The following is an 18699-nucleotide window of genomic DNA, read 5'->3' on the forward strand; positions in this document are numbered from 1 at the left end:
GGACTCCCAAAATGTTGGGATTACAGGCGTGAGCCACCACGCCCAGCTGCAAACATCTTTCTCATGGTAAGATCAAAAGAAGGATATGGACAAATAAAGCTTCAGCCATGCAAGTAGGCAGGCAGATGGTTAAGCGGCTTTGGATGGCTTTTCTTTATTTGGGTTACTTGGTATATCTCAGTTTGGGGAAAAGAGCCTGGTTGTCCCACAAGCATTGCAGAGAGGTTAAAAACCTGTTCTAACTCTTGCTCTCCTTGCAGTGTTAAGGACATTCTACTTATCTCTGGTTCTCAATCCAGCATATCTCTAGAGCTGCCAATAATTCCATTCCAGGTCACAAATTGCCGTATCACATATTGCCCTATGATACAAGCACCCACAAGAAACATGCCCCCTTTCTGGCCTAGGAGGATATATAAACCAACTTAGCGACAAGAGGTCTAGTTTCCTACCAGATGATTGTGTTGACTTCCTCTCCTGGGACCATACAGCTAATGGTACAACACAGACTTGCATCACCCTCATGTCGTGGAGCTCTGTTTCTCAAAGTGTGGCATCCAGACCACCGGCAACCACCGCACCAGAACTAGGTGTAAAAATGCATGGTTCCATACACACATCTGAGAACTGCTGCCCTCTGCTGGTCCATCTCACCCAGGCCTCTGTGAAGCCCTCTGTAGCGAAGCTAAAGGCCTGTCTAGGTGATCCTTAGTGTTCCAGAATTCAGGCTTCAAACATGTGGCAGTCTCTTGACAGATCCAGATGAGACTCTTTCCTGAGCCCCTTCTCTATGCTGACTTTAGGAGTGTGGCTTCTGGGACATTTTAGCTTTTTCTAGGTAGTGGACCCATCACGTCTTGCATGTTGAACTGCATAACATTTGTTTATGTTACAGTTGTCCGTCGGACTTTATGTCTTCAAAGTCGCTGTTTCTAGTGAAAATGCCTTTGGAGAAGGATTTGTCAATGTCACTGTTAAGCCTGGTAAGCCTGTGTAAGACAGTGGCCTCCTATTGTACATATTTATCTCAATTTTTGGTGCCTGGATGACTATATATCTATCTACCTATCTACCTAGAGAGAAAACCTATTTTGTATTAGGCTCCATTGTAGAGAAAACATGCCAAGATTTTATGTTTGGTTTTTTTTCTACCTTTCGCATAACACTTTGTACTTGCTTGACAAGGTTCTTGCTGGCTGCCCTTGAATGGTGGCAAATCTACCTTAGCCCTCTCTATCTGACATTTACGCCATCCACTCTAACTTCCACCTCCACTCTCCATGATTCAGCTTCACCTTCGTAGCAGGGGCATGTTAAATACATTCAACTGAGCAACCAAGAAGTCAGGGGAAAATGTGTGCCCATCGGTCAGTGCATTCATGTGAATTAGAAACACGTGGTTCTTGGGCTGGGTGGGCACAGCCCTGGCTTGGTAAGTAGAACATGGGCTGGCTTTCAGCCTCCACCACCCCCTCACCTGTGCTGAGGGCACAACCTACCTAATCAAGGTGAACCTCCCTTGCACCCACTTCAGCCCACCCTGAGGGTCTCACAGCTCTATCTTTTGCACATTCTGCCTGGTTATTATCACAGCTGAAGCATGGTTGAGCGGGGGAGTTGCCTTCAGTCAGAGATATAAGATCCACTCAATCCGAGGAGCTGGAACTGTAATCCCTTGCTCCTGCTCTGTAATTACTGCTCACATTCTGTGACGAGCCCGTTTGTTATTATTGTACATCTTCACTGAGCCTGGGCTTACATACAAAAGTGTAAATGTGCCGGGCGCGGTGGCTCACGCCTGTAATCCCAGCACTTTGGGAGGCCGAGGCGGGCGGATCACGAGGTCAGGAGATCGAGACCATCCTGGCTAACACGGTGAAACCCCGTCTCTACTAAAAATACAAAAATTAGCCGGGCGAGGTGGCAGGCGCCTGTAGTCCCAGCTACGCGGGAGGCTGAGGCAGGAGAATGGCGTGAACCCCGGGGGGCGGAGCCTGCAGTGAGCCGAGATCGCGCCACTGCACTCCAGCCTGGGTGAAAGAGCGAGACTCCGTCTCAAAAAAAAAAAAAAAAAAAAAAAAAAAAAGTGTAAATGTACAGACAAGCTCCTGAAATTCATAGAGAGACTCCAGACTTTAAAAAGTGCTCTCCATTGTTGAGGCCTGTAGGATAAACACCTTCTTGACAGGACATTTATAATCAATTTTTTAAAGTAGATGATTTCATGTGGGTAATGACATATGCATACACAACATGGGCTCAGTCACTGTCCTTTTTTTTTTCTGTTACAGCCAGAAGAGTCAACCTGCCACCTGTAGCAGTTGTTTCTCCCCAACTGCAAGAGCTCACTTTGCCTTTGACGTCAGCCCTCATTGATGGCAGCCGTGTGTATCGTGTGATAGTTTAGGGATTTCTTTTTTTCTCTACATGCTACGAAATGTAATGGGTGCTCTGCATCAAAGCTGAGAGGACTTATGGGCTGTTACTTTGATAAACGACCACCTGCTTCTTTAATTTTATGTCTTCTTTAGTTCCTTTAGCTCCTCTATCCTATGCTTATTTTCCCTTCACCTTTTGTCTATTCTATTAGAAAGTTCTTTAAGGCCTGGCCATTTGATAGGGAATTAGAGCAATTATTGAAGAATCTCCTTCTGGTGTGGTATATATGGTTAGCAGTTGGAAAATCACTTCATATATATATATATATATATATATATATACCTTTATATAGAGGAGCTCCCATGACCTGACTTGAGAGGGGAGGTGCCCCCCACCAGATGGGAAAATCACTTTTAAGAACTCTTAGAAGGGATGTCTTCAGTGAGGGAGCGTGGTGGTTTTTAAAAATTCGTTCAGAGATCGTTTCTTCTATGGGAGTATATGTGGAAGGGGCCCCTGTGTAACTCCAGGTATCCATGTAAATAAGAATAGGTTGAAAACATCCTGTGTTTGACTAGGTTCAACCTTATCGTGTAACAGGTAATTGCATTTTATGTACATTTAATCCCAAAGCTAATACCAAATCCTTTAGATGAAGAACGGTTGCCTTGGTTGTTGGGAGAATACTTGCTAGCCATTAAAGCTGCTCTATCTTGCAAGCCTGCAAATTTACAGAGATCACTTTGACATGACCATTTGCATCTACTCAAAAATAGTCTATATTTCCATCTTAGCAACATGAAAATAAAGCATATGTTAAATGGAAATATTTACATGAGCAAATAGGTCACATTTTGATTCCTCTAATTCAGTATGGCTTATTTACAGGAAACTGTTCAGGTTTATTAATCTGTCACATGAACTTGTTCTTTCCTTAAATGAATTAGATGAAACTAGCCCCTTTCTAGGTCTAAATTTCTATGAATCTGCATGGCACATTATGTTTGTTCTCTTTTAAAGTAGAAATGGAAAATTGTCATGTAAGGATGTGACCTTTCTCTGGATTTACCCCTTAATAATTAAGGTAGTAAAAGATGTTTTGTAAGTTGTAGAAAGGCAACTCAAGTCTTTTTGAACCTGTCAGCTCAGGTGCCTATTTAAAATGATCAGTAGAAGCTTGCATGCTGTAGCTGAGGTGAGCAGAAGTAGCATTTCCATGTGCTGCATTTTGTTGACTCCTGTTTTTTAAAAGCAAAAGCATCTGTCACTGTGCTTCTTAAATATTCAACTGAGTGGGAGCAGCCTCATTCAAATCTGGTGGAAATCCAGGAGAAAAACAGTGATATAATTTCAGGAGTAGGAAAGAATCTCCTTCTAATACAGTATATATCATTGAGAGCTAGGCAAGTAGATAATTTCATATAAAAATGAATTTAAATATGCAGTAATTAAAGTATAAAACTTATGTCTTCCTCTTCTTGTATTTCATTCTTGTCTTTATTTCTTAATCTTGTAGAAAGTACAGATGATACTGAAATAGTGAGTTATCATTGGGAAGAAATAAACGGGCCCTTCATAGAAGAGAAGACTTCAGTTGACTCTCCCATCTTACGCTTGTCTAACCTTGATCCTGGTAACTATAGTTTCAGGCAAGTGGGTCCCTGCCTTTATGGTGCTGCTGCTACTTATATTTTGACTGTTTCTTTAAATTAATGTGTATAAAACACTGCACTTCTTATTTTGATAAAAGATATTTGGCTTTCATGGGGGTTTTGGTTGGATGCCACTGGAGACTCTGATATCCTCATCAATTAATATGAACTTTATTTATTGGAGTAAAATTTATATATAGTGAAAGGTACTTTATGAGATTCATTTAATTCATTTGTATTTAATTATGCTTTACCATCTGATTGGAGCAGGTTACTGCTGCTAACCCAGGAAGAAATTTCATAACGGGCCCAGAAAGTGTCCTGACTCAGCCTGGTTGAGAAGGAAGGACTTTAGATGTTTGGTTTGCTGTCAGAACCAGAAGTAGAAGTTGGATCTTGGTTGTGTGGAGTATGAGGCATAGTGTGGAAGGAAGCTCAGAATGCACTGGTGCCCCCTACATGTTTTTGCCTGCAAGGAAGGCCTGTGTTCTTGCCACAGCTTCATTGTCATATGCCTATTGATATTATTTAGCACTCATCACTGCTCCCACCACCATCTTTAACGTAGAAGGATGAAGTGACCCATTTGTGAATTCACTGTCCTCAGGACCACATTAGGAATCCGTTTAGTACAGGAAGGTTGATGCACTTCCCTTTTTTGTTTGCAGAGGTTGAGCATTGGTTCGCATTTGAAAGTGCTTAATCCTAACACCACTTTGCAAGGAGTATCCTGAAAACATAATTATAAGTCCTCTAGAAAAGGATTAAAGAGTAAAAGGCTTTGTGGCTGAAAATTCAGGAGTGATTTGCTGTCTCTGCATGCTCAACCTGAAGGCAGAACTTAAACCTGATCCATTTTTAGTCTCCGTTAAGAGAGTCGCATCTATGTTGGGTGAGGATGGTTTCTTCACCCAGCATCTCAAAAGCTAATCAGAAATCCATAAAGGTGAAACTCTGACATCAATATGTTATGAACTAAAACTAAAAGTCAACAGCAACAAAATCAAACAAAAATATCAAGTCTGTGTTTATCTTTGCTTCATCCTTAGATTTCTATTTTTACCTGTTCTGAGAACTGTTCCATGAGCAGACTAAATTGACCTAAGTTTACCTTGAGATTTGGCATATTATTTTTTTGTCTGCTTTTTTTTTTTTTTGGTTGTTTTTTGAGACGGTCTGTTGCTCTGCTGCCTGAGCTGCAGCGCAGTGGAGCAAAATCGGCTCACTGCAGCCTTGACTTCCCGGGCTCAAATGATCGTCCCGCCTCAGCCTCCCAAGTAGCCAGAACTACAGCTGTGCATGACCACACTCGGCTAATTTTTTTTTTTAATTAAATAGAGACAGAGTCTCATTCTATGGCCCAGCTGGTCTCAGAACTCCTGGGCTCAAGCGATCCTCCCACCTCAGCTTCCCACAGTGTTGGGATTACAGGCGTGAGTCACTGCGCCCAGCCTGGCATATTCTTCCAACTATGGCTTCTTCTCCTTTTTGTAGGTTGACTGTTACAGACTCGGACGGAGCCACTAACTCTACAACTGCAGCCCTAATAGTCAACAGTGCTGTGGACTACCCACCGGTTGCTAATGCAGGACCAAATCACACCATAACTTTGCCCCAAAACTCCATCACTTTGAATGGAAATCAGAGCAGTGACGATCACCAGATTGTCCTCTATGAGTGGTCCCTGGGTCCTGGGAGTGAGGGCAAACATGTGGCCATGCAGGCAAGTTCTCCATCCTGCCTTCAGACTTTTGTCTGTCTGTCTGTCTGTCTATCTGTCTACCTGCTTACCTACCTATCTATCTGATGTTGGTTGGGGTAGGCAGTTAAATTTAGATAATTTATTTTGTAAAGTTATCTGATATATTACAACTATTAGAAAAGGACCTAAGCTCACAAATCTTCCAAGTTTACAGCCCTTCCCCTCGCCCACTTAGATAAGCACAGGACAGCAACAAATTGGCTCTGTGTTGAAAATTAGATCTTGAGATCAGTTTGGGAAAAGTCTCACATCTGTTAGAGAAGTATTTTCGTATTGGGAGAAACCTTAGAAATAATCTAATCTAAACCTCATTATCAGAATTTTTTTTGTTACTCTGTTTATCCTGTTTATACAAACTCCATGTTATCTTGTCTACATCCACTGTTCGCTTTTTAGGGCCTTGTTTGTATCTACCTTTTGATTTGTTCAAATCTTTTAAGCATATTTGTCTAACAACATAATAATCTTGAAACTTCTGTTGTGTGTGTGAGCTGTTTGCTTATTCTTCTTTTTGCGATTGGCAAAGCTATTTGTTTTTGTTGCTAATCAGCTTGGTGTTTTTGAAGTTATGTTATTATTTGAGAGTTTCATGAAAAAAAAAAAGATAGGACCTTACATTTCCATCTTCCTTTTCTCCTTCAAATTTCGCCTCACCAGCCCAAGATACGTTTCTCATTAGTATGTAAGATAAAATCGGACATTCCATGGAAACTTACCTGCTTTACTTTCCGGTGTTCCTGGAACACGCCTTGCAATTATGAGGAGTTAAAACTGACTGGGTAGATTTTTGGGACTTGAAAGAGCCATGAGTTGTCTGGATATCCTTGGAGAACCCTCTTGGTGGTGTCCATCTCTACCTAGGGGTTGTAGCACGTGCCATGTTTGCTTCTGTTGTGTTAAGAATTCTGATTCAGAGGTGGGTTGGATAGAAAACAGGAAGATGGGATATTTTGTATTTTCACTGTTAAAAAAATCTTCCTAATTTTCTTTTACTTAATTATTAGGAATTATGCATCCAAAGCTAACACTCCAAAATTCATCCATGCATACTGGACATGTATCCAAAGTTCCTGAGGGCTGGGCCACACTGTGAGCCCTGCCTCTACACACCAGCCCAGTTGCCAGACACCCTCTCTCTTCTTTCCCCAAAGCATATCCATAGTAACAACCTTATTGCCTTAAGCTTGATAAAGATGTCCAAAGGGGTATTAACTGGGGCAATCACAAAGATGAGGTCTGTGAATCAGACCCTTTTATATTTGTCTGAAAATTGTACCAAGCAGCCTGCTGAGGCTGTGTTCTTACTGGGGAAGGAAGTGAAACCTTTGCAATTGCCTGAAACATGTGGCTGCCTTGGGGGCATCGGTGAGACACAGTAGTCTGCTCAGTTCCCATTTGCCACAGCATTCCCTTCCATTGTGTGCAGAAGCATTCTTGTACCGGATCAATTTGGAGGCAACTCCTGGGAAATTATAGTTTCCCTGCTGAACTTTTCAGAGAAAGGTGCTTTGCCTTATTTAGTCAAAGTAGGGAAAGGTATTTTTTTTTCAAAAGTTCTTAAAAGTATGCATTTCAAATTTCTCTTTTTTTTTTTTTTTTTGAGACAGAGTCTTGCTCTGTCACCCAGGCTGGAGTGCAGTGGCGCAATCTCGGCTCACTGCAAGCTCCGCCTCCCGGGTTCACGCCATTCTCCTGCCTCAGCCTCTCCGAGTAGCTGGGACTACAGGCGCCCACCACCACGCCCGGCTAATTTTTTTTTGTCTTTTTAGTAGAGACGGGGTTTCACCATGGTCTCGATCTCCTGACCTCGTGATCCGCCCGCCTTGGCCTCCCAAAGTGCTGGGATTACAAGCGTGAGCCACCACGCCCGGCTGCATTTCAAATTTCAGAAATTCCCCTGGTAGCACAATTGATCTTGTATCAATTTTCGTTTTAAATTTTCCATTAAAACCTTAAAAAATACACATAGATACATTTATCTTTAGACAATCTTGGGATCTATAAAAGTAAATAAATTGTAATAAGACTTAAAAATCCTTTTCATGATGCCATGAACTTCAGACATAAGCAATAATTGAAACTATTACCAACGACAAAAAAGAAAGGGTATTAACCTGGGGTCACCAAGTGTAGCTATTGCATACTCAGTTGAAAAAATGACTTTGTAAAAACTTAGGTTGACTTCGAGTTTTACAAAATTATATTATTTATTTATTTTGAAACAGGGTCTCACTCTGTCATCAGGTTGGAGTGCAGTGGTGCGACTGTGGCTCACCGTAGGCTTGATCTCTGGGCTCAAAAGATCCTCCCATCTCAGCCTCCCGAGTAGCTAGGACCACAGGCACACACCACCACACCTGGCTAATTTTTGTATTTTTTTGTGAAGATGGGCTTTCGCCATGTTGCCCAGGCTGATCTCGAACTCCTGGGCTCGAGCAATCCTCTCGCCTTGGCCTCCCTAAGTGCTAGGATCACAGACATGAGCCACCACACCCGGCAAAAAATTATTATTATTATTATTTATTTTTTCTTTTTTGAGACGGAGTCTCACTCTGTGGTCCAGACTAGAGTGCAGTGGCACGATTTGGCTCACTGCAACCTCCACCCCCTGAGTTCAAGCAATTCTTCTGCCTCAGCCTCCTGAGTAGCTGGGATTACAGGTGCCTGCCACCACGCCTGAATAATTTTTGTATTTTTAGTAGAGATGGCGTTTCACCATTTTGGCCAGGCTGGTCTTGAACTCCTGACTTCATGATCCACCCGCCGCGGCCTCCCAAAGTGCTGGGATTACAGGCATGAGCCACTGCACCTGGCCAAAAAATTATTTTTGATTACAAAAGTAATACATGAATTGCCTCTTGTGGTAAAAAAAAAAAAAAAAAAAAAAAAAAAAAAAAAAAAGCTCAAATAAATTCTGCTAAAATAAGTTCAAATAAATTGATCACCACTGTCATTCAAGTGTCCTTATTGAAAATAATTACTTTTATCAGTTTAATGTGTATACTTCCAGAATCTTTTCCATGTGTCTGTATAAGTGTGTGTACGTACATGTAGCAATACCTTTCACATTGTATGCATTGTTCCACAAGTTTCTTTTTTGTGTGGATTTCTTTAAAAAATTTTTTACTGTTTGCTTTTGAATGTGACCCAACTTTCTTTTTTTTGCTTAATATGTCTTTGACATTTTTCATTTTAGTATTTATAAACCTGCCTCATGATTTTAAACTTCTTTCTTTTAAACTAGCATTCCACAGTGTATCGTAGTGTGTTTGACCATCCTCCTGTTGATGGATGTGTAGATTGTTTCCATGTTTTGCTCTGATAGACTGTGCTTCAGTCAACATCCATGGACGAGTCTCCTTGTGCATTTCTCTGGTGTAGATACTAAGAAGTCATATTACTGGGTTGGAGTATGTGCTTATTTAATATTTTAATAGCTGTTTTCAGATTGGCTTCCAAAAAGGCTATACCAGTTTACACTGCTTCAATAGTGTATGAGGTTGCACAGTAGACTTTCAGTTGCATTTTACTGGGGAACAACATATCTTTTTCTTTTTTCTGTCACTTAGGCTGCAGTGCAGTGGTGCAATCTCAGCCCACTGCAACCTCCCTCTCCCATGTTCCAAGCGATTCTCATGCCTCAGCCTCTTAAGCAGCTGGGATCACAGGTGCCCGCCATCATGCCCAGCTGATTTGTTTTAAAATATTTTTAGTAGAGACGGGGTTCCACCATGTTGGCCAGGCTGGTCTCGAACTTCTGACCTCAAGTGATCCGCCTGCCTTGGCCTCCTAAAGTGCTGGGATTACAGATGTGAACCACCGTGCCTGGCCAAACACATTTCTTTTTTGAGCAAGCTCTCTGTATTAAGTAAAATTGTTAGTTTTTCATTCTGTCATACTATTTACTTGTGTTTCTTTACTTTTTGGTTTTGTTTTATTTTTATTTTTGTATTTGCTATTACTTAGGGAGTACAGACGCCATACCTTCATTTATCTGCAATGCAGGAAGGAGATTATACATTTCAGCTGAAGGTGACAGATTCTTCAAGGCAACAGTCTACTGCTGTGGTGACTGTGATTGTCCAGCCTGGTAGGTGGAGGAGAAAGAGATTTGGCCTCAGAGATTAAGGCAGAAATGATAGCTGGGCTTCTGGGGTTTGGAGATGCCACACTTGGTGGTACCAGCCTGTGGGTGCCAAAGCTCCATATAAAACTAATTTCATTTCAAGGTTCTAAATCTTGCCTTGACTGTCTGTAAACTATGGCATGAAGGATGAAATGAGAGCCATCCACAGCACTGCTTGTGGGCTCCAATTTGCCTTGTGGATGCTTCCACACATGCCCCACTCTGCTCTAGAAAGCTCCAGGGGATCTTGAAGGGGCTGGTTCTTATGTGTGGCTTGACACTCAGATGTAACCAGACATTGGGGAACACGTTCCAGTTCAGCATTACTGTTCATTAATAGTTTCATGAAAACCCAGGGCTCTGCCTACCTCCTGGGTTAAATAACCTTAAAGGTAGCTATACCTTTGTTTGATAATGGTCTCTGCCTTAGAACTTTTCTAGAAGAGGCCTGTTAGTCCCAGAACTTCTATCCAGTTCCTGGCAATGAGATTATGCTCAACCTATAGACAACTTATTTATTTATGCCGCTAATACATAAAAAGTGCTATTAGTTAGACCCTGGGATGTGGAATTAAACAAGATAGACTTGATCTCTGCCCTTGCAGGGCTTATGGAGAAGTTCACATGAAACTCTGTGATTGGCACTTTACTAAAATAACTGCAGGGTGCTAGAGGACCCCAGAGAAAGAGCACTTGCCTGGGTGTGACGCATCTGCAAAGAGCTCATGCATGTGCTCAGGATTGAAGCACAAGTCACAGTCGGTGAAGAAGGGGAGGGGTGGGCAGCATAGGGGAGGAGGAAGAGTTCTTAGGCAGAGGGAACAGTAGGCGTGAGGGCCAAGGAAGAGAGTCTGGTACATTTGAAGATATAAAAGGAATTACTGTGATTGGAGAGAGAGAAAAAGAGGTAGGGATGTGGGAATGGGAGGTGGCGGGGAAGGTGGGCAGGGATTGGAATCACAATAGATGACCCCAAGAGAGCCCGGGACTCCATCCTAAAGGGCTTTGTAAATGTATGGTCACCCAAGTACTCTATCCTACGGCCAAAGGAAACCCCTCTTTTGTAGTGAGTAGGATCATGGGGGCTGTGGCGTGGTCCAAACATTGGGTAATGGCTGCCACAGCTTTTGACTACCTGACTTGTGTGTGTGTGTGTGTGTGTGTGTGTGTGTGTGTGAGAGAGAGAGAGAGACAGGGTCTCACTCTGTTGCCCAGGCTGGTCTCAAACTCCTGGGCTCAAGCAATCCTCTCACCCTTGGCCTCCCAAAGTGCTGGGATTACAGGTGTGAGCCACTACACCTGGCCCTTTTTTTGTTAACAGATATTTTATCTATTTATATCAATATTAGCTATACTTATTTTTATTTTTTCCTCGAGACAGAGTCTCACTCTGTCGTCCAGGCTGGAGTACGGTGGCATGATCACAACTCACTGCAATCTCTGCCTCCCAGGTTCAAATGATTCTAGTGCCTCAGCCTCCTGAATAGCTGGGATTACAGATGTGTGCCACCATGCCTGGCTAATTTTTGGATTTTTAGTAGAAACAGAGTTGCGCCATGTTGGCCAGGCTGGTCTCGAACTCCTGGCCTCAAGTGATCCGCCTGCCTCGGCCTCCCAAAGTGCTGGGATTACAGGCGTGAGCTACCACGCCCTGCCAATATCAGCAATACTTTATATCTTTTACTTTCGTTTAACATTTAATTTAAAATGTTTCGAACGTTTACTGTTTACCAGGCACTGTGTTAGCACTGAGGCTACAGAGACAAAAGGAAGTAAGCCCTACCTGATAAAGCAGGTCTCTTCACATGGATGTCCCCTCCCTCCCTCTCTGTGATGTCCCCTTGTCCCCTCCCTCCCTGTCTCTCTTCCTCCCTCCCTTCCTTCTTTCCTTCCTTTCCCTTTCCTTCCTCCCCCCACCCTTCTTCCCTTTCTCCTTCTACCCTTCTTTCCTTTCCTTCTCTTTCACCCTATGACTGAAGATTTTTTTTTTTTTTTTTGAAATGAAGTCTCGCTCTGTTGCCCAGGCTGGCTCACTGCAAGCCCCATCTCCCGGGTTCACGCCATTCTCCTGCCTCAGCCTCCTGAGTACCTGGGTCTACAGGCTCCCGCCACCACGCCCGGCTAATTTTTTCTATTTTTAGTAGATGGGGTTTCACCGTGTTAGCCAGGATGGTCTCGATCTCCTGACCTCGTGATCCACCCGCCTCGGCCTCCCAAAGTGCTGGGATTACAGGTGTGAGCCACTGTGCCTGGCCGACTGAAGATCTTTTAAACCAAAGAAACCAAAGATGTGTCTATTAGAGACAGTGTTTCTTGGCTGCCTGTAATGGCAGTCTTGAACTTGGATGGTTCAACTCCTAGATCAGCTAGAAGGCTAAAGTGCTTCACTCCAGGATTCCAAAGCATGCTGCATACTGTAGTGGCTGCCTGGTCTGAAGATGAGTAATGTACTTAAATCAAGAAATCACAGGATTGCAGACTTAATGCACGTAGATAATACTTTTTCACACTGTTTCTGTAATTCCAGAAAACAATAGCCCTCCAGTGGCTGTGGCCGGCCCTGATAAAGAGCTGATCTTCCCAGTGGAAAGTGCTACCCTGGATGGGAGTAGCAGCAGCGATGACCACGGCATTGTATTCTATCACTGGGAGCACATCAGGTAGTCTGTCTCGCCACTGAGCCAGGTTCATGCCCATGCTGAATGCTAATATTATCCCTTCTCTGGAGGATCTGTAGTAAACAATCAGCTTGAGCGTTTTGAGGAGTCGGGATTTAAGCACGTGTCTAGAAGTGGCTGGGCATTATTGATTGAAGAGTACATTAAGTGTGGATGGACATCATTGACAGTGGAGGGAGGTAGAGCTTGAACAGGGCTGTCTTGGTGTGAGGCGAGCTCATGACAGAAGAGATTCAGGGAAACCTGCATGTGATCCTGTCTACACTCAACTCATCCTGCAGTGACTGTAGGCACCAGAAGTGCAGTGTAAGGGGTGACCCATATCATCTAACATTTTCTGAGCTTTACATGCTCTGTCTCACAGAACCCTGTATCAGTTTGTAAGAGATAAATAAGAATATTATTCCTATTTAAAGTTGAAGAAACTGAGGCTTGTAGACACTAATGAGACCACACAGACTAAGGTTGCCCAGATAGTAAGAGAAAGAGCTTGGACACAAACCGAGGTATTTTTGACAAGCCTCTGATCTTAATGACTATACTGTGATTTCTCTCCTAGGAGAGGGCTTATCTGGCTTATTGCCTCCTCCTCCATGCTCTCCCTAAAGATAGATGAGGATTTCACCTAATTTTATTCAAAGAAGAAATGGGAGTCGTTTCTAAGGCTCATTTTCCAAGGATAGATCATTTCACTGGCAGCTTGACTTTAAAAAATCAAGAACAAATATTCTCTTCCCAGTGATCCAGCAGACTCTGCCTGAGATAGGTTTTAGCTTGTGACTCTTACACTGAACTAGAGAGTACAGATGAATGGAGTTTTCTTAGAATTCTCTAAATGGCACATATTATAGCTGGAACAAAACATTTATAAGAGCACAAATCGCATGCCTGTCATATTCAGAATCCCATGCCCCCTCCCTTATGTTAACCACTTCCATGTTTTATAGAGGCCCCAGTGCAGTGGAGATGGAAAATATTGACAAAGCAATAGCCACTGTGACTGGTCTTCAGGTGGGGACCTACCACTTCCGTTTGACAGTGAAAGACCAGCAGGGACTGAGCAGCACGTCCGCCCTCACTGTGGCTGTGAAGAAGGGTGAGTGGGTCTGAGGTGGACAGGGCTGGGCCTGCTCCTCTTTCGAGTCTGCAGGACCCTCAGCCAGGCCATGACTATTCAGAGATGCTGGTGTTGGCTTATTTGTTCGCAGCAGATGCCGAGCCCTGCCTGGTGGAAAAAAAGCCAACTTTCTTCTCTTCACGTTAGCTGTTTCTCAGTCGCCTCTGCAAGCAGACACTTCCTTTTGTTTGTGGAGCGTATCTTCTAATGACTTCACTCTTCTGTGACTACTAGTAATGAAAGACCCACATCCAAACGACACCATTATGCTTTTTTTTTTTTTTTTATTCCTTGGAAATTCAAGAAAAGAGATGTTTTCAAATTCCATATAGTTTCTTAATGTGAAATCTGTGGTCTAGACTAGTGCAATACTGCTTTAGGTACTTGTCTCCTTGTCTGTCTTCCCATTTGACTGTGAACTGCCTGAGTGCCTTTGCTTCAGACATCTCTGTATCCTCAGTGTAGCAGAGTGCCAGACTCAAGGCAAATCAGAGGTGTTGAATGAATTAGTGAATGGATGATTACTACGTGTTGAAGTGCAGAGGAGTACAAGAGCCTGGCTGGATGGAAAGGTTCAAGCATTGTAGAATGGCAAGAGTGTGGGACGCTGGGAGAGTGGCTGCAGCCTGAGGCACAGGCTCTGCCATGGAGGGTTATATGTGCCACGGGCCATGCCTAGGGGTTTGGACTTTATCCTCTGGGCAGCCGGGAGAGGCTGAAGCAACTTTAACAGCAAAGTGATATAGATTTGGATTTTTAAAAAGATTTTATTGTAGAGATTTTCAACCATGCATAAAAGTAGAGAGAATAGTCTGAACAGGCATCTTGACTTGTTTCTAAGGGGAAATTGGGAGGGATCAGGCTGGGTCCCAGAGCCCCATCTGGACAAGCAGGATTTGCCTCACAGCAGCCTCATCTCCAAATTGAGGCTGTGTCTTATGATCTCCCCACTGTACCCCAGTCTTGTTAGTGCTCCCTGGCCCCTCTTTTCTGAAACTATTACATCAGAAATGGCCTTTACATTGTCTCATTTTTTAATTTTTAAAATAGACACAGGGTCTCACTCTGTTGCTCGGACTGGAGTACAGTGCTGTGATCATAGCTCATCGCAGCCTCAAACTCCTGATCTCAAGGGATTCTCTCACCTCAGCTTCCTGAGTAGCTGGGTCTTCAGGTGTGTGTCACCATGCCCAGCTGATTTTTAATTTTGTGTGTGTGTGGAGACGGGTCTTGCTACCCAGGCTGGTCTTGAACTTCTGGCTTCCTGCCTTAGCCTCCCCAAGTGTTAGGATTACAGTTATGAGCCACCATGCCTGGCCATTGCCTCATTTATATTTAACACCTAGTCAGAGAAGTGAGGGCCTAATTATCATTGTTATTATTTCAATTTTTAATTTTTCGTAGAGGTGGAGACTTGTTGTGTTGCCCCGGCTGGTCTCAAACTCCTGGTCTCAAGTGATTCTCCTGCTTTGGCCTCCTAAAGTGCTGGGATTACAGGTGTGAGCCACTGCACCCAGCCTACTTTTTACTCAATTTTTTTTTTTCTTTTTTTATCTTAGAGAGTCAAGATTTGGCAGTTCTTGAAGTGGAAATATTTCTGGCCAGATAGTGTGGACCAGTACAAAATGACCCAGTATATTTTAAACGAAAATATTGCCACTTTCAATACCCTAAATGTTGGTAAAATCATTGTTTCTATTTTTCAAGGACAGAAAAAGTATAACAATATTAGAAAAATTCCCAATGTACAGCTTGTCACCTGCTTTACCTTTTTCATCCCAAATTATAGCTAACTAAGTACAAATGGAGCTTTAAGGAAGTCTGTATCTTATATGTATCTGGGGGAAAAAAATGCCTTTTTGGATATTTGAATTCTACATACTGTATCTGCAAGGTGGAAGAGTTGTGGATGTTTTATGACACACTTCTTCTATCACCAGTGTTTTAAATCAATCTCTTTGCTTTCATTTTTGCTATATTTGACTTAGAAAATAATAGTCCTCCCAGAGCCCGGGCTGGTGGCAGACATGTTCTTGTGCTTCCCAATAATTCCATTACTTTGGATGGTTCGAGGTCTACTGATGACCAAGGAATTGTGTCCTATCTGTGGATCCGGGATGGCCAGAGTCCAGCAGCTGGAGTGAGTACTGAGAGAGAATTACTCCTAGACCACTTATCATTACATCTGCATTAGTCAGCTTGAGCTGCAAACAGTATATCACAGTATATTCTAAGGATATAAGTATAAGGAGGCTTAAACAACAGAACTTTATTTTGTCTCCATTATGGAGGCTGGGAAGACAGGCTCAAGTTGCTGGCTAATTCAGTTCCCAGTGAGGTCTTTCTTCCTGGCTTGCAGACAGCTGCCTTCTTACCATGTCCTCCCATAGCAGGGGAAGAGAGAGCACTCTGGTGTCTCTTCTTATAAGGACAGTAAATCCTATTGGATCAGGGGCCTACCCTTATGACCTCAATTAACCGTAACTACTTCCTTATAGGTCCTATTTCTAGATACAGTCATATGGGGTTAGGGCTTCAACACAGGAGTTTGGGAAGGACACATTTCAGTCCACAGCAGTGTCTCTGTAATGACCTCATCTCTCTTTCCATGTTCCCTGTAAGGTGCTTATGCTTCTACATTTGAATGTTCTGAAGGCTGGAGGCAGTAGGCTGCTTTGAGATTTAACCAAAAGCTGAAATCCTTTCCGACTTTTTCCTGAACAGACTTTGGATGGGGCAGGAAACCATAGCTTGGAAGGACTTTGAGGTCAAGTCTTCCAGCTGAAAGCAGGATGCTTTTCCATCCTTCCTATTTTGGTCCAAGTGGATTCTTTTCTGTTCCTCATATTGTACCAGATGAGTCAATAGATCAGGGATTGCTATTTACATTTTATAGATGCAGAAGGCGAAATGCAGAGATGAGAAGTGACTTGGCCAAGGTGAACTAATCCATTTCTTTTTTTCTTTTTTTTCTTTTTTTTGAGATGGAGTCTCACTCTATTGCCCAGGCTGTAGTGCAGTGGCGCGATCTCGGCTCACTGCAACCTCCGCTGCCCGAGTTCAAGCGATTCTTCTGCCTCAGCCTCCCACGTAGCTGGGACTACAGGCACGTGCCACCACATCCAGCTAATTTTTGTATTTTTAGTAGAGACGGGGTTTCACCATGTTGGCCAGGATGGTCTTGATCGCTTGACCTCGTGATCTGCCTGCTTAGGCCTCCCAAAGTGCTGGGATTACAGGCGTGAGCCACCACACCCAGCCTTAACTAATCCATTTCTAATCAAACTAGACACACCTAAGTTTTTAGCTCCTGGCAGGCATTTTACCCCCATTAGATCACTCTGCCTCTTAGCACATAAATGTATATACGTCTTCATTCCTGCCATTTCTAAGGACTGTAGAGATACAGATTTACTCTTGGAGATGTACTAAGGAGTGGTCACAGGGAAGGAACTGAAAATGCTTTACACTTTTTTTTTTTTGTTTTGAGTTGGAGTCTCGCTCTGTCACCCAGGCTGGAGTTCAGTGGCATGATCTCGGCTCACTGCAAGCTCTGCCTCCCAGGTTCAAGCCATTCTCCTGCCTCAGCCTCCCGAGTAGCTGGGACTACAGGCGCCCGCCACCACGCCCGGCTAATTTTTTTGTATTGTAGTTTTAGTAGAGACGGGGTTTCACCTTGTTAGCCAGGATGGTCTCGATCTCCTGACCTCGTGATCCGCCCTCCTCGGCCTCCCAAAGTGCTGGGATTACAGGCGTGAGCCACTGCGCCCGGCCAAATGCTTTATACTTTCTAAGCACTTCTAGAATTAACACTATTCAACTAGATGGGGGATTAGCCTCTAAATGTAGTAACAGTGAGACTCTGTTCAGAGCACTTATTCGTTATCACCCCTTCTATTAGCAGGAGTCTGGGAGGTTCTTCTCTCATTCTTTGGAGCTTAGAAGCACACAGAACAGAGGACGCTACACAGGGTCTTGGGTTATTTCAGATGAACATGATACATTATGAGGGAATTCAAGATGAGAGTTTTGTAAAGCTGTGTTTGAAAATAAGACCCGGAAAACCTGTGCTTTGTTCTCAGGGTCCTTGCCCTAATTCAAATGGTCTTTCCCTTTGTTGGATACAATTAATTATTTGGTAATTCCTGGAAAGTGCTTGGTAAACTCAGTTCAGGAAACACTGTCTGCAGATGTGCCCCCTGGTGCTTTTTGGGGAAGAGATGCTGAGGATTTCTCCAGTCTTTAGCTATCCCGCCAGCCTCATTCCCCTGCAGCCTCCCTCTTAAAGTCACGCCTGTGTTAAAAAGATGGGACACTGAGGTTTAGGATCAACAGAAGCCCAGAAATTGGGACCCGAGGATTGACAGCTGCCCTGTGATCCGTGTTCTTTCACAGGATGTCATCGATGGCTCTGACCGCAGTGCGGCTCTGCAGCTTACAAATCTGGTGGAGGGAGTGTACACTTTCCACTTGCGAGTCACCGACAGTCAGGGGGCCTCGGACACAGACACTGCCACTGTGGAAGTGCAGCCAGGTGAGTTCCTGGGCTCTGTAGCTGGCCATGCAGGCTCTGGCTGGTCAGCCTTTGGGGTCTTTACGCTGACAGGTGTGACCAGTGTGGGAGGCCTCCTGTGGCTGGCTCCAGCTCTTGGCTGGACCCACTTTGAGGATGTCTCTTACACGTTGTTGTATATCCCCAGATAGATCCAGCCTCATCACTCTTTAAAAGAGAATGTTATCTGGCAACTAGATTTTCTTTTCACGTTTGCTTTCCTGCCAGAAGACAAAGACTTAATGTGAAGCGGACCCAAGGGCCTCATACCAGGGCACAGAGGGAGGCAGCTCCAGTGAAGCAGCTGTAACGACCCCAGGATAAACTCGACTGGAAAGTGCCCATGGCACTTGGAAGCAAAATTCTTTCTGGTCCTGGGAAAATGTGGAAGAGGCTGAAATTTTCAGTTAGCCCAGAGGCTAATTAGGATAAT

The 18699-nt window shown here is 43.6% G+C and overlaps 1 protein-coding gene across 2 annotated transcripts in view; it reads left to right on the top strand.

The window, feature by feature from the left end:
- Positions 1-18699, top strand: part of KIAA0319 (KIAA0319 ortholog) — an 89750-nt gene that overhangs the window by 51499 nt on the left and 19552 nt on the right. For both annotated transcript variants that reach the window (XM_055263635.2, XM_055263636.2), the window contains 9 exons: positions 896-983; positions 2292-2384; positions 3896-4028; positions 5526-5754; positions 9760-9883; positions 12447-12579; positions 13545-13693; positions 15703-15854; positions 18110-18248. In XM_055263635.2, the coding sequence (XP_055119610.2) occupies positions 896-983; positions 2292-2384; positions 3896-4028; positions 5526-5754; positions 9760-9883; positions 12447-12579; positions 13545-13693; positions 15703-15854; positions 18110-18248 (1240 nt within the window). The remainder of the gene's footprint in view (positions 1-895; positions 984-2291; positions 2385-3895; positions 4029-5525; positions 5755-9759; positions 9884-12446; positions 12580-13544; positions 13694-15702; positions 15855-18109; positions 18249-18699) is intronic.

Source organism: Symphalangus syndactylus, chromosome 23, assembly GCF_028878055.3.
Source record: "Symphalangus syndactylus isolate Jambi chromosome 23, NHGRI_mSymSyn1-v2.1_pri, whole genome shotgun sequence".
Classification (NCBI taxonomy): Eukaryota; Metazoa; Chordata; class Mammalia; order Primates; family Hylobatidae; genus Symphalangus; species Symphalangus syndactylus.